Here is a 15,556-nt window from a genome sequence, read left to right on the forward strand (position 1 = left end):
ATGTAATAAATCAGTCTTCCAAAAGATAACGGACATGTGTCAGTTGTAGAAGAAAAAAGATGTAATTTTGTATTTGTTGTCACTGGCTAATATACAATGAACTTTAAAAAATTAGATTAGCAATAAAACAAAACCTTAATTATTCAAAGTCAATTTAAGTACTGAAAACACACACACACACACACACACACATTAAAACTACAAGATTAAAGGCCCATAAAACCAGAATATCAAACCAGAGTGGATTAGGATATTGGAATATATTTAAATACTTATTTTTCACTTTCCTTCTGTAGGTGCAGATGACTTAATAGAATTTACCACAGTTACTTTAGAATCTCCAAAAGCATTGCTGGCGGAGGCCTGACTAGGGGGTAGATGATGCAGAGTAGGTGCAGATGACTTAACAGAATTTACCCCAGTTACTTGAGAATCTCCAAAAGCACTGCTGGCGGAGGCCTGACCAGGGCGTAGATGATGCATCTTCTTACTCTGCAAAGTCTCCTCAGGCCCCTTCATAACAGCAATGCTTGTTTGGTTATTTTTTAAGACATAGCCTGATCCAAAGAGTTCTTCCATTAGACTGCTTTTCTTCTCTCTGAAAGTTGTGTCTTTCGCTTTTGTTCTGGAAGGTTTACCAAAAGAGGGTTCACAGGTGACAGTGGGACGCTCCAGCCTCCGTTCTCCCCCGTGGCTGTGCTGCTTGCCTGTGCCGTGAGCGCACCTCGTGCTGCCTGCGTTGGCCAGCCTGCCTGAGGCAGGAAGCCCATGATGCAAGTTTTCGATCGCTTCTGTGAATGAATAATGTGTTCTTTGTCTGAAGGGTATTTTGATATTTGGAGCGGCATTTTTACCTGGCGTTTCGCCCATTTCACTTATTTCTGGACTTCTTTCAGACTTTTCATTTACTGTATCGTCTTCCTGACCACTTTCCCCTTCGGGATGGATCACTTGAATTCTTTTTGGTGGTAGTTCCTGTTGTTCTTTTACTAAAGTGGTTTTCTTTTCTTGATCTTCTGTTCTCTCTCTCTGTTGTCCAGTATTCTCCAGAGATGGCTGTGCTTCCATATCTTCCTCTTCCTTTGATAAATCTGTAGAAAAATAGTTAATTTACTGATGTTTAAAATTAATGGATTTCTATTTCAAGATGGCATGTTGAGCACAGTTATTTACACCTACCGACAAGCACATTACAATGACAAAAAGGAAAGAAAATACAGGGAAAGGTGGTATTAACAAGCTTGAAATGTTATACTTTCCTAGAACATACCAGATAAATGAGAATTATGAAACCAAAAGAAAATGATATTCATAAACTTTGCCAATATGTTATTAATAGGTGTTCAACACCACCAGCTAGAAGTAGTGCCCGTTAAAACAAGAGAATATTTTTTACCCGTCCAATTGGCAAATGATTTCCAGAGTTGGAGAGAATATGGGGAAATTGGAACTTTTGTTCCCCATTGGTGGCTTTGTAAGCTGGTATGTAGTTTGGATGGCAATTTGGTAGAGTATCTGTCAAAATTTTAAGTGAACATGCTCTTAGACCCAACAACTTCACTTGTAGAACCAAACCCTACAAAAATGCACAAAGATGTGTCTAAGGAGGTTCACTGCAGCCTGTTTGGGTTTTTTTCCCCAATAAATTTATTTATTTAATTTTTGACTGCATTGGGTCTTCGTTGCTGCGCATGGGCTTTCTCTAGTTGTGGCAAGCGTGGGCTACTATTTGTTGCGGTGCGCGGGCTTCTCACTGCGGTGGCTTCTCTTGTTGTGGAGCATGGGTTCTAGGCACGCGGGCTTCAGTAGTTGCAGCACACAGGCTCAGTAGTTGTGGCTCGCAGGCTCTAGAGCGCAGGCTCAGTAGTGGTGGCACACCGGCTTAGTTGCTCCACAGCATGTGGGATCTTCCTGGACCAGGGCTCAAACCCGTGTCCCCCGCATTGCCAGGCAGATTCTTAACCACTGCACCACCAGGGAAGTCCTGTAGCCTGGTTTAGTAAGAGTGAAACATCCTGAACATCTGTTCAAGGATTCCTGGTTAAGTGAATTAGAGCACGTGGGATTGTGGAAACTGAGTTACTGAATGAGGAGGTGAGCATGCACTGCCAGGAGGAGATGATCGCAGAGTACTGTTGCATGGAAAGATGTCCCTTCCTCTGCAGATCCTTCCCCAGGCACCGAGGAAGCCCTGTGCGCAGCTCTCCCCTCCTCAGAGGACCAGACCCTCGCGGGTTCTGAGCAAGCAGCATCGCTAACAGCGAACCGCTCAGTGAGGCCATCGTTTGTGAGGGAGGATGGGGGGACGATATCGGGTGTGCAAAGAGTTGGAACGTTTCCTCATGTGGCTACATTCTGGAGTAAAATCACTCACTTATACTCTAGGAAAATGAAAATAATACTAGCAGGAGAAAGAAGTATGTTTCAAGAATGGTGTACTCCAATATAAAATAAAAAGTTTAAAAAAAGTAGATTTAAAGAAAAAGAATTAATGCTGAGCCTGGAAGCCAGTCAAACGTACAATTAACTCTATATAGCTGTTAATATTATGCCCTGTGATACCTGATGAGAATGTTAACATTTGAGAACATGGGGGAAAGTACTTATTTTCCACGACCTCCCCAGCCCCGCCTGGTCTCCCCGCTGCCGCCCAGGAGTGGGTCTGGTCCCTCCTCCGCACCAGCTCCATCCCGGCTCCACGGTCCTCACCGTGGCCGAAGCGCCCTGCTCACCGCCCCCTCCGACACGCCACCTTCTACTTCGTCGCCCCCTGTGCGACCCCTCCTCTGGGCCCAGCGTCCGTGGGACCGTTTCCTCTCGGGGTTCCGCGTGGATCACTTCCTTCTGGTCTCCTGAGCTGCCGTCAGCTCACCCTCAGTCCCTTCCCTGCCCCCTCCTCGGTGGGGACCTTCTTTCCAGCACCACCGCCCTCTCCTCGTAGCCCCACAGGTCTTCCCCAAGGGCACAGGCTCCCGAGGGCGGGGCATATTGTCCCCAGGGCCCGGAGCAGTGCCTGACACAGTATATGCGCAGAAAATATTTGTCAAGTGAATGAGGAAACTTTCTAGGACAGTAAGAATTACCAAAATGGGGCTTCCCTGGTGGCGCAGTGGTTAAGAATCCGGCTGCCAATGCAGGGGACACGGGTTCGAGCCCTGGTCCGGGAAGATCCCACATGCCGCGGAGCAACTAAGCCCGTGCGCCACGGCTACTGAGCCTGCGCTCTAGAGCCCGTGAGCCACAACTACTGAGCCCATGAGCCACAACTACTGAAGCCGGCGCACCTAGAGCTGGTGCCCTGCCACGGCAATGAGAAGCCCCCGCCCGCCGCAACTAGAGAAAGCCCGCGTGCAGCAATGAAGACCCAACGCAGCCAAAAATAAATAAAATAAGTTTATTAAAAAAATTACCAAAGTGGACTAAAAAATAGGTGGAAAACGTAAACCGACCAGTGACCACAGAAGGAACCGCACGGGAGCCAGTGGCTTTCCAGGGGTTCTGCCCACCCTTGGTGTTATTTAAACCTCATTCTAAAGCCAGTCTGGCCTCACTGCTAAGAGGTGGCCCCTCCCGGCATGGCCCTGGGCCCCTCGGGGGGGCTCTTTCCAGGGAAGTTGTGCTCGCCCAGCCTGGTGGGGTGTCGCCCAGATGTCCCTTTAGCAATAACTTAACATGGAAACAATGGGGCAGTGTCTTCAACATTCTGAGGGAAAATGATCTCCAGCCTAGAATTTTCTTTCCAGTCAATTATTAATCAAGTCTAAGTAGAAACATGACATCTCCAGAGGAAATGCACACAGATTTACTTTCCACGCAAGTGTTCTCAAGAAGCCAGTAGAGGTTGTGCTCGTAGGACATGATGGCGTTTACCAGGAAAGGGAAGGACACAGGGTAGGAAAGAGACCTGGTGGCGAAGGGGTGACAGGAACCAGCAGGAAGGGTGAAGGGAGGCCCCAGGACCGCAGAGGGCACCAGGCCAAGGGCTTAAGCATTAAGGGCTGGCACCACCAAGCCCCTGCCCCGCTAACCCCCCAGCCTCCAGTGTCCTCGGTCTGACCTGACCACGTGGGGCCTGGCCAAGCTGTCGCCCTCCCTATGGTGCCTGCAGCCTGGGTGGGCTGAGGACCCTCATTTCACCGCACAGAGCCCTCTGCTGTCTCTGGGGAGCCCAGCACACGGGGCCTCTCCCCACACCCCACCCACAGAGCAGCCCTGCCGCTGCCCGTCTCCGATGGGTCCCCAGCTCCCAGGACCCGGCATGACCTTGGCTCTGGCTGGGCCTCGGTGCCTTCAGGGAAGCTGCGCCCAGCCTGCCTGCTCTGGAATCTTCTTTAGGGGCATCTTCTTTGAGATTCAGTTTTTCAAAACTGAACATGTTGTCTAAGAATACACACGAGATCGGGAGTTGTGCGGAAAACCTGGCATGAAATGGAAGATCGTGGTTGTCTGTGGTGGGCAGCGGGAGGGTTAAGGTTATGAAGGGCCCGCAGGGTGTCCCAGGGGATGGTAATGTTCCACGTCTTAAGCAGGTAGTGGAGTTCGTTTTATAACAGTTCTTTAAATTGAATATATCTGTTTTATGTATACTTTTATACACACACTGAGTAATTCACAAGTTAAAAAAATAAAGTAAGAGTAGAGGAGAGGGGCTTCCCTGGTGGCGCAGCGGTTAGGAATCCGCCTGCCAACGCAGGGGACCCGGGTTCGAGCCCTGGTCCAGGAAGATCCCACATGCCGTGGAGCAACTAAGCCCACAAGCCACAACTACTGAGTCCACGTGCCACAACTACTGAAGCCCCTGCGCCTAGACCCCATGCTCCGCAACAAGAGACGCCACTGCAATGAGAAGACCGTGCACCGCAACGAAGAGTAGCCCACTTGCCGCAGCTAGAGAAAAGCCCGCATGCAGCAATGAAGACCCAACACAGCCAAAAAAAAAAAAAAAAAAAAAAAGTAAAGGAGACTTTTGAAAGTTGTTAAAATTACCTTCATATTTTCTCTTGGAATCCTCTTGGTTTGGTAGTTTACTGATACAGTGAGGACTTGCATGGATTATTTCAATCGATTTTTCTTTATGACCAATGTTTCCTCTTGTCTTTTTACCCTATAATTTAGAAAAGTGGCAAAAACATATTTTTGTCAGTAGAGGTAATTTTAAATTGTGTTTTATTTAATGAATACAAATACTTTTTGTATAGAACAAGTGAGTAGAGCTTATTTTTGTAAAGATATGTTTAATTAGACACTGCAAGAATTCAAATTTGCTGTACCTTAGTTGTCAAAGATGGAACATCTTCCGATTTTTGGGTTTCCTGGTGTCGCATACTTGTAAATGAAACACTTTTCCTGTCTGCTTGTACTGACTTTGTTGAAGAAACTACAGAACAGGTGTATTATATGTAAGAAACATATTTTACATTTGGAAGCAATATTGACTTTAAATATAAAATAACAACTGAAGTTTGTAATGTAATTATAAAACAAAGTATAGTAGATGTTTTCTAAAGATTTTCAGTAAATGTATAACATTTGCCAGTTTCACTTTTTCCCCTAGCATGTTGCCTGTTTTGTCTTATTTTGGGCCCCAGAGGTTATGGCTATCACAGTGGTAAAGTACCAAAGAAGCAGGCGTTAGGATGAGTCGGCATTGCCATTGGAGGACACGGCTGTCCCTGCTGGCAGAAGGGATTCAAAACCGTAGCTGTGCAGTTGTGAGAGGGTGCGCCATCGTGCCTCCTGTGTCAGAGCTCTTGGGTATCGATGGTTGGGTTGCCCACACTAAAGTGCATGAACGTTAAACCCAGTAGTGACTTTCCTTGAAGTGTTATCCCATTTAAATGACCCCATGTTTGATTTTATCATCTTCTCTGCTGGCTGTTGTTCTGGATTATAAACCAAAAGCAAACAAAGGCAGTCAAGGAAATGTGAGGCTGTTGCCTTGAAAAGTAAACACATAGTTACTTGTAGCAAAATGAGAGGCAAGTGTCCCTATTGTGCCTCTTCTGAGCAGAATCTTATGCTGGGAGATCTTGCGGGGGAGGGAATAAGTACATCTTGTCTTGAAGGAAAAGATACTACTCAGCAATAAAAAGGTACAAACTAATGATAGTAGCACAGCATAGATGCGTCTCAAAAACATGCTGGCCAAGAGAAGCCAGACACCAAAGAGGACCTGCTGTTCAATCCCACTCATGAAATTATGGAACAGGCAAACTGAACTACTGTGACCGAGGAAATCCGAGGTTGTCTTGGGCTGGGGCTGGGGGACCCCTGACTGCCAGGGGCATGAGGGGGCACCTCCTGAGGAGATGGGTGGGTGTTCTAAATCTTGAGGGAGGTGGTGGTTACATGGGTATAAGCACTTGTCAAAACCCATGGAATTGCACGCTTAAAACGGGTGCATCGTATTGGGGTAAACTGTACCTAAATAAAGTTAACCTTAAAAATCCACACAGTGGCTAACAGGTCTACCTAGAAAGTCCAGTATTTGGCAGGCATTTTGCATCAAGTTGAAAGTTACCCTCTCATTCACCCGAGTAAGGACATAAAAGACTGAGTGGAGGATGGGAACACGGGAAAGCCTCTCTTTTCTCTTCTAGCTGTTTCAACCATGTCACAGTTTTGTTATTCTAGAATCACAAAATGTGTCTCAATGCTTAACAAAACGAGTTTTTAAAATGTCTGTTATCTTGGTGATATAAGTTAGAAAATCTGACTAGATACTTCAAAATAGATTTCGAGCAAAAATAATTAAAACATACTTTACCTTTTGGATAATCTTCTTTGTCACGTAAATTTCTAAGTATCTGGTTAGTATAGATGTTTCTAATTTCCAGCTCTCGACCCTTCTCCTAAAGAGAACCACAATACCAATATTTCTATAACTGTTTGCTTTTATCAACCTTGATTTCTTGTAAAAAAAACAATTTAAAGTGAGCTCAGTGTTCTTTGAATAAAATCTATAGGTTCCAGCAGAAACAGAAATGGGCCATATCATTATATATCATTCCCGACATCAAAAAGCACTAGCTTAAAAAAAAAAAAGCCCTAGCTTTTTTTTTTTTTGCGGTATGTGGGCCTCTCACTGTTGTGGCCTCTCCTGTTGTGGAGCACAGGCTCCGGACGCACAGGCTCAGCGTCCATGGCTCACGGGCCCAGCCGCTTCACGGCATGTGGGATCTTCCCGGACCGGGACATGATCCCGTGTCCCCTGCATCGGCAGGAGGACTCTCAACCACTGCGCCACCAGGGAAGCCCCAGCACTAGCTTTTTAACAGAGTAACAAACCATTGTGACGTGGACAATATATATATTTTAAAATTAATTAATTAATTTTTGGCTGCATTGGGTCTTCGTTGCTGCGCACGGGCTTTCTCTAGTTGCGGCGAGCGGAAGCTACTCTTTGTTGTGGTGCGCGGGCTTCTCATTGCGGTGGCTTCTCTTGTTGTGGAGCACGGGCTCTAGGCGCAAGGGCTTCAGTAGTTGTGGCTCGCGGGCTCTAGAGTGCAGGCTCAGTAGTTGTGGCACACGGGCTTAGTTGCTCTGTGGCATGTGGGATCTTCCCGGACCAGGGCTCAAACCCGTGTCCCCTGCATTGGCAGGCGGATTCTTAACCACTTAGCCACCAGGGAAGCCCCATTTTTGAATTGGGTTATTTGTTTTTTGGTTGTTGAGTTTTTCCTCACAGTCTCTTTTAATCTATAAGTTCCCACCCTCATCTCTTTTATTTGTTTCACGTTGATATTTATTTGTTGTGGAAACAGGGTAGTTTGTGCTGTAGAAGTTGCCACAGTCTGATGGTGCTGATCGCATCCCTGACGTGTTGCTTATCATGTTCCCCTGCTACCATATTTCTCTTAAATTGGTTGTTAGAGCTAAATGTTTAATCAGATCTAGGTATGGTTTTTCTGGCAATAGTACTCCCTAGGTGGAGGTGTGTACGTCTGTCAGGAAGTGCATAGCATCGGATGGTTTCCCTTTGTGACGATCATTGCTCAGATCCACTATTTCATTAGAAGTTCCAAAATAGTGATATTCTCATCCTTTCATTCCTTCTTCATTATCGATGGGAATGCCTTTACAAGGAAGGTCTTCCCTTCGCACAAATTATTTGGTTACTCTGAGTATAGGAAAGGTAAAAGTAATTGTTTCTTTTCCTTTATTTACCAGTTTTTGAAATAGTGTGCTGGTTCCCTAGAATCCTCTAAAGGTGACTGAGTAATCACTGAGGTGTTTTGTTTTGTAAACATCCTTATGAACTTTCTGATTTCTGTATATTTGCTAAGTTTCAATTCACACAGTTATCTTTACTGATCCTAAATTGCCCCATCTTTGGCCAGTAAGAACCATCTTTGGCTCCTGAATCTCTTTGACATTACCCTCATGGTTCTTTGTAGTTTCCTTGCTTCTCTATATGTCCCAGGCTCACATAGTATAGTTCATGCTCCAGACCTAGAATTTTTTTAAGGTGCCTTAGTTCTTTTTAGTGAGTTATGGATTTTGAAGACGATAGTATGTCATTAGGGGTATTCATTGTTAGTGAGTGGGTCACATTAGGAAATATGTATTTATTTTTAAAGATAAAAATGTATCATAAAATCATACTTTCACTTCAGTTCACGATCAGGACTACAGGATTTTTATTTGACCTTATCTTACTTCTGTATTTTCTTTCTTCCATCCCCCAAATCCCAGTTCTCAATGACACCAACATAGTTCATGATGTGCTTTATCCCATAAGATATATACAACGGTCTCAAAATAACCGTACCACTCTGTCATCAAGAGTGTATTTCACTAGGCATATGCAGTGAAATTTATGTGTTTTAAGTCTCTTGGAATGGTGTCTCACTGTGACATTATGCCTACACTGGAATACACAGTGGGCTCATTTTTTTTTTTTTCATTATACTCTGGATTTTTAGGGAAAGTTTTTTGATTTTTTTTTTTTTTTACATTTCACTCTGCTTCATGATTACACAAAATATTTACATATTTCCAAAGTCAAATCTACCAAAAAGATATTCAAGGAAATCTAGGTTCTATAGCTGTCCCTTCTACTCTATTTTCTCCCCATTTCCACTATTATCCTACTATGCTTTTTTCAAAACGTAAGCAAATTTGTAGATATATTTGTATTGTCTCCTTTTCTTACATGATGGCATACTACACACTTCCCTCTGCCTTCCTTTTTTCACTTATCAATATATCCTGGCGATTACTCCATATTACAATATAAAGAACCCTCATTCCATTTTACAGATGCACAGAAATCCATTGCATATATTTACTTTTCTTTTTAAAAATAAATTTGGATCTTACTGTATATAGAATTTTGTATCTTTCTTTTCATTAAGCATTTCATTAATTAAGCTTTTCTCCTGTCAAAATTGTTTTTTAATGACTGTATAGTATATATGTGCACATGGCTGCATATGAAAGCACAAACTTTATTTTAAAATTCCCTGATTGTGTCTCCATATGTGTGTGTGTTTGCTTTGTCTCCATATATGTGTGTGTTTGCTTTGACCAGTGGATCTTGAAGCCTCTTCTGTTAGACTTCTAAGGTAGTTCCTATAGCCACGCCCATTTTCTGGCATATTCTTCTCTCTGAAGTTTCCTGAGGCTCCAGAGAAGAATGAAACAGAACTCTTTTCCCTGCTTTACAAAGGGAGAGTTTACATCCAACTTTCTTCCCTGTCTCTGAGTGCTCTCAAGGCTCCCGGGAAACCTGTATTTTCTATTTTTTTTTTTTTTTTTTTTTTGCGGTACGCTGGCCTCTCACTGTTGTGGCCTCTCCCGTTGCGGAGCACAGGCTCCGGACGCGCAGGCTCAGCGGCCACGGCTCACGGGGCCCAGCCGCTCCGCGGCATGTGGGATCTTCCCGGACCGGGGCACGAACCCGTGTCCCCTGCATCGGCAGGCAGACTCTCAACCACTGCGCCACCAGGGAAGCCCACTGTATTTCCTAGTTGTCACAAAAGCTAGAGATTCTTGTCTTAAAGTATCATGCTTAAGATTTACTGAGGCTTGAACGACCTATATTTCTTAAGTATTTTATCTAGCTTTTCCAACTTGTTGCACATTTTAGAAATCGTGAAGGCAGAAAGAACAAAAGTCTGAAAAGTAAATTTTTTTTAATGTTTTTTTTTTCTTTTGGCTGCGCTGCAGAGCTTGTGGGATCTTAGTTCCCCAACCAGGGATGGAACATGGGGCCCGGCAGTGAAAGTGCTGAGTCTTAACCACTGGACCACCAGGGAACTCCCCAAAGAAAATATTTTTAATTCTCACTTTTAGGGCAGATTTAAAAAAAATTGAAGTATAGTTGCTGTACAATATTATATGTTACAGGTGTACAGTATAGTGATTCACAAATTTTAAGGGTTAAACTCCATTTATAGTTATTATAAAATATTGGCTATATTCCCTGTGTTGTACAATACATCCTTGTATCTTATTTTATACCTAATAATTTGAACCTCTTACTCCCCTACCCCTATATTGCCCCTCCCCCTTCCCTCTCCCCACTGGTAACCACTAGTTTGTTCTATCTGTGAGTCTGCTTTTTTGTTATATTCACTAGTTGTATTTTTTAGATTCCACAAATAAATGATATCATAGAGTATTTGTCTTTCTCTGTCTGACTTTTCACTTAGCATAATACTCTCCAAGTGAGGGCACATTTTAAAAGACAGTTTTGGGGCTTCCCTGGTGGCGCAGTGGTTGAGAGTCCGCCTGCCGATGCAGGGGACACAGGTTCGTGCCCCGGTCCGGGAGGATCCCACATGCCGCGGAGCGGCTGGGTCTGTGAGCCATGGCCGCTCAGCCTGCGCGTCCGGAGCCTGTGCTCCGCAACGGGAAGAGGCCACAGCAGTGAGAGGCCCACATACAGCAAAAAAAAAGAGACACTTTTGTAAGCATATTTGCAAGTGAGGCCTTAAAATGAATTTATGTATATATAAAGTAGATAAGCAACAAGGATTTACTGTACAACACAGAGAACAATATTCGATATCTTGTAATAAACAATAATGGAAAATAACCTGAAAAAAATATAACTGCATCACTTTGCTATACACCCGAAACTAACACAATATTGTAAATCAACTATACTTCAATTAAAAAAATGAAAAAATGAATTTATGGGCCATAAAAATTACTCTAAATATTTTAATGTTAGAAGTGAATTTTTTTAAATAGAAAAACTTATTTTGGGTTCCACTAAAATGTTAACAAAGTACAATGTTACTTCATGTGATGAGATAAAAATAATAATAAGAAGTCTTGTGAATGAATAGACAAGAGTTTTAATTTTTCTAATTACATATTCACCAGGCTGTTAACTGATTCTCATAATTTCAGATCCTTTGTTCATATGGTTGTAGGGGAAAAAGTTAATTTGAGAAAGCTGTACTTGAAGTTAAGTAATTTAAAGATATATTAGGCATAAATAGCTCTGATAGTTTGGGAAGCAGCATTTCACAAATTTTGTTACATTTTGCTTTGAAAGAAGTACCTTAAGTTTTTGTTGAAGGTGTTTTATTTCCATTTGCAGAGTCTTTGTAGCTGCTTGAGCTGCTAAGGTCTTCTGGTTCTCAAAGGCCAACTGCCGAGTAAAGGCTTTATTGTTCAGCCTCAGTTGTTTCTCCAAGCTCTGAAAATAGTATATATTTCAACTCTCTGGAACCAGTGTAGTATTATAAAAAACTTCGACTGTAATGGAACTAATTACATTTATGAAAAGTCCAAAATTTTAATACAATTTTAGTGGATGGCTTGTCTGGAGGACACATATTAGAACTAAATATTACCACACCCACAAAAAGCCAAAAAATTCCAGATCCCAACTCTAGGGAATAAATATCATGTTTCCAGCCTAATGTTTTTTACACTCTGGAATTTGGTAAAAAAAAATTTTTGGAACAGATCCTGAAAAGTCAATAAGTAAAATCAACGTTATACTTTACAACTAAACCTAAGCAGTTCTGTTGAAATGAAGTATACTGCTAACTTAGCATGGTCCACTCCGTGAAAACCTTTCAAGTCTCTCTTGCCAAAGGGTTGACCAGCGTCAGTGCAGACCATCAGGCTCGGACTGTGATTCTCAGATAACTGAGACGGGAAGTTATGATGGGGTCTCACAGAGCCGCACCACGTGGATGGATTATATGCCAGTGAAACGACTGACTTAGCACAGTAACCATCTATAAATACGAAGGACTCACTGTTGCATGTTTGCTTTCTCTGTGGAACGAGAACTGTTTTACTGGAGAACTGTTTGAGCGGGACTTTGACAGGAGCTTGGCCAAAAGGCCTTTTCTTTCCTTCTTTTCCATAAAGTGTGGTTTCCCTCATTACAACATTAATACTTTCTCATTAAAGTGGAAAATATGGTAAGTTAATAGGATGAAATAATCACTAAAAATCCCATTTCCTAACATATTAACATAAAAAAAAATACCGACATGTTTTGGCCCACAAACTTTTTCTCCCACCAAATGCCCTACAACCAAATGAAATTTCCCATACAACCAAGTGCCTCCGATAAGAAAATAGCTAATTAGTTCTCAAATTCTTTTTGGTTTTGGTTGTAGTATAAAAACATGAGCTACTTAAACGTGTTTGTGTAAAAAATATGTAGATGAGATACAAATACATTTACTTTCACATGACAGATGCTAAGATGGATCCAATCCTACCTGAAAGGCCAAACGTTAGAAGTTTGGTACACTATTTACACGAATGAAAAATGAGGTGGCTCATTATTTCCTGTAGCTCCCATATCCATTTTATGTGAGAAAATTCTCTTTGAAAATAGAGCAGGGTTTCACCAAAAAAGAAATAACAGAAAAAAAAGTGGCTGAACGGAACTTGATATCTTATTATTATTTCAAGAGCATTGAAAATACTTGTCTCTCACCATTAGGGAATTAAACAGTAAATTACTTCCATTTGTGTTTATGTCCATAGAGACCAAAACTATGTAATGTAATGTAATGTAATGTAATGTAAATGTAAAATAGGCAGAATTCTCAATATGATCAGAGTGTTCTCCCAAATCATCCCTTGTAATGTAATCCCCAGGCTTTTGACCACCATACACCCTTGAGGAATATCTATCTATTCATTTCTAAAATTATTTAAATTCCTTTTCCCTATCTGTCCCCAGGAATATTACCTGGGGAGATTTTCTATTTCTAGGGCATTAGAAATGTCTCAACAGACTGATGAGGGAGAGAACAAGGAGAGGGGTGGCGAGGAGATGCACTCAGGGTTTAGGGAAGTAGCCTTTTAAGAAGGCAGTTTGGAGTAGGGGCTTGCTTTCTAGGAGAGGCTTCCCACAACACAGCACAGCACAACCCCCTTCAGCATGTGAACAAACTCCCCTGACCTCAGCAGCTGGACTGCCCGAGAGAACGGTCATTTCCAGATAAATGAGCCCAGCTGTAGCTGAGCAGAACCGCACCGGGCCTTCCTGGGACAGAACCCCTCACCCCACCCCCTGCAGTGTCCTCCGCCTGCCTCTGGTCTGTAGAAAAGCTTTATCCTCTTAGGCCTTTCCTGAGTTCCAAAGAGTAAATTTAATCAGAGAAATGAGAAAATGCAGAAGGAAAGGAAAATAGTCAAAAAGACAAAGTATAACAGTTTAGCCATTAAACAAAGTAAAGGACCTTTAGTCCCTCCTCGGGGCCTACAGTTAATATTCTGAGCCATGTCCTGTGAGCTGTTCTGTAGATACTGAAACCCCATCAGGTGGGAGAAGTTAACTGCATGCTGCCCACCAGCACGGAGACCGCAGTCGGGTTGGAACCAGAAGGTTGATGATACTGACTCCCGATGACCTCACCACCAACCAATCAGAAGAACGTCCACGAGGTGATCACACAGCCCACGTCCCCCCTCCCTCACCCTGTCATTAAAAACCTTTCCCTGAAAGCCATCAGGGAGTTTGGGCCTTTTGAGCACTAGCTGCCTGGACTCCTTGCTTGTGTGTCTGCAGTAAACACCTTCCTTCACTACAGCCCGGTGTCAGTAGATTGGCTTTACTGTGCACGGGCGAGCGGACCCGAGTTAGGTTGGGTAACATAGCCACAGGACCTCTCGCTCAGTGCACAACAGAAGGAGCTGTTTCTCTCTCTCCCGTGCCCCTCCCCTTCCCCTTCCCCGCCCCCTCCCCATCAGACACCACCATCCGTGTGCTCTTGCTACCTCTCGCTCAGTGCACAACAGAAGGAGCTGTTTCTCTCTCTCCTGTGCCCCTCCCCTTCCCCGCCCCCTCCCCATCAGACACCACCACCCGTGTGCTCTTGCTCACCACAGCAGTTGGTAGTGCTTCGTTCCACAGGCATATATGATGAATGTGCACCCTCTCTCTATTAACTTTGGAAACTTAGCGTTTCTAGACCTCTGAAATACAGACCTGTATTTGTTTGTCATTTCCCTCCATTTTTGTTGTAAGAACAGACAATCTTTGAGTAAGCTCATCCCTCTCTGCAAGATTTTTGTCTTCAGAAAGTTTCTGCAGTGCCTGCAAGTCATCTTTAGTCTTCAACAGCTCGCTGTCTGTTTCTCTAAGTTTCATAGACACGGCTCTTTCCTTTCCCTGGGATTTCCTGAGTAGCTGCCTTAAATTTTTTACTTCGTTCTGATGTTTAACCACAGTTTGAGGTAGATTATTTTGTGACTTCTCATATTTTCCTATAGCTTTCAAGTGCTTAAGCTGGAGTTGTTTCAGAAATTGGTTTTCTATGACTGTGGCCTCCAGTTTGCAGTGTAGATCAGCTAATTCATTCTTCATTTCTTTAATCTTATGAAGCCTCGCTGAGAGTATGCGGTGAGCCATGGCATCTCGTCTCTGGGCAGCCACACTGATCTGAGAATTTAAAAATGGTGCATTCCAGTTGTGCTTTTTCTCCACCGAGATTTCCTTCTGGCCTGTGTAAGCAAATAATCCAGTCTGTTACTAGTAATGTGTATATAGATATGTAGATATGTAAATATACAGGCGTGTGTAATACCCCCCGGCCCCTGCCCTCACACATATACATACACACACGCAAACTAGAAGGGGAAGGAACTAACACTGAATGAATACCCATGCTTTAGGCTAGGTACTTTGTATTTAGGTATCTCATTTAATACAATCCTTTAACATCAGTAGCAGTCTGTTTTACAGCTGGAGATTATAAGTCATTTGTCAAAGGTTACATAACCACAAAGTAACATAAAATGAACTGAAAACCAGGTCTTCTATGACTCTAAAACCTGTACTTATTTCTATCATAAAAGGTATACTAAAAATTATAATACTCGATAACATTTACTAAGGGTTTACTGTATGTGAAGCATCGAATTAAATGCTTTATGTAGGTTATCTGACATAATTCTTCCAACAAAACATTACAAGGCAATCAGAGTGTAACATTAGAGCCTAATGTTATATGTATGATGATCTCATATATTTAAAAAGAACCTTAAAAAGCCATTAAACTGCTTAGAGTATTCATATAAGGATTCCATCCCTCAATAAACCCAACACAACCAATTTTTCCTCTGT

At 42.9% G+C, this 15,556-nt stretch overlaps 1 protein-coding gene across 2 annotated transcripts in view; it reads right to left on the reverse strand.

Annotated features, from left to right (window-relative positions):
• Window positions 1-213: 213 nt before the first annotated feature.
• LCA5L (lebercilin LCA5 like) overlaps window positions 214-15,556 on the reverse strand; it is a 38,710-nt gene continuing 23,367 nt past the window's right edge. Inside the window, exons 5-10 of one of the 2 annotated variants that reach the window (XM_082626236.1) lie at window positions 14,420-14,929; window positions 11,516-11,653; window positions 6,767-6,851; window positions 5,271-5,377; window positions 4,987-5,104; window positions 214-1,091 (exon numbers count right to left, since the gene is read on the reverse strand). In XM_082626236.1, coding sequence (XP_082482362.1) covers window positions 280-1,091; window positions 4,987-5,104; window positions 5,271-5,377; window positions 6,767-6,851; window positions 11,516-11,653; window positions 14,420-14,929 — 1,770 coding nt within the window. In that variant the 3' untranslated portion in view covers window positions 214-279. Of the gene's footprint in view, window positions 1,092-4,986; window positions 5,105-5,270; window positions 5,378-6,766; window positions 6,852-11,515; window positions 11,654-14,419; window positions 14,957-15,556 lie in introns of both variants that reach the window. The other variant, XM_082626235.1, reaches the window with a different exon arrangement.

Source organism: Mesoplodon mirus (genome assembly GCF_964341445.2).
Source record: "Mesoplodon mirus genome assembly, chromosome: 6".
Taxonomy (NCBI): Eukaryota; Metazoa; Chordata; class Mammalia; order Artiodactyla; family Ziphiidae; genus Mesoplodon; species Mesoplodon mirus.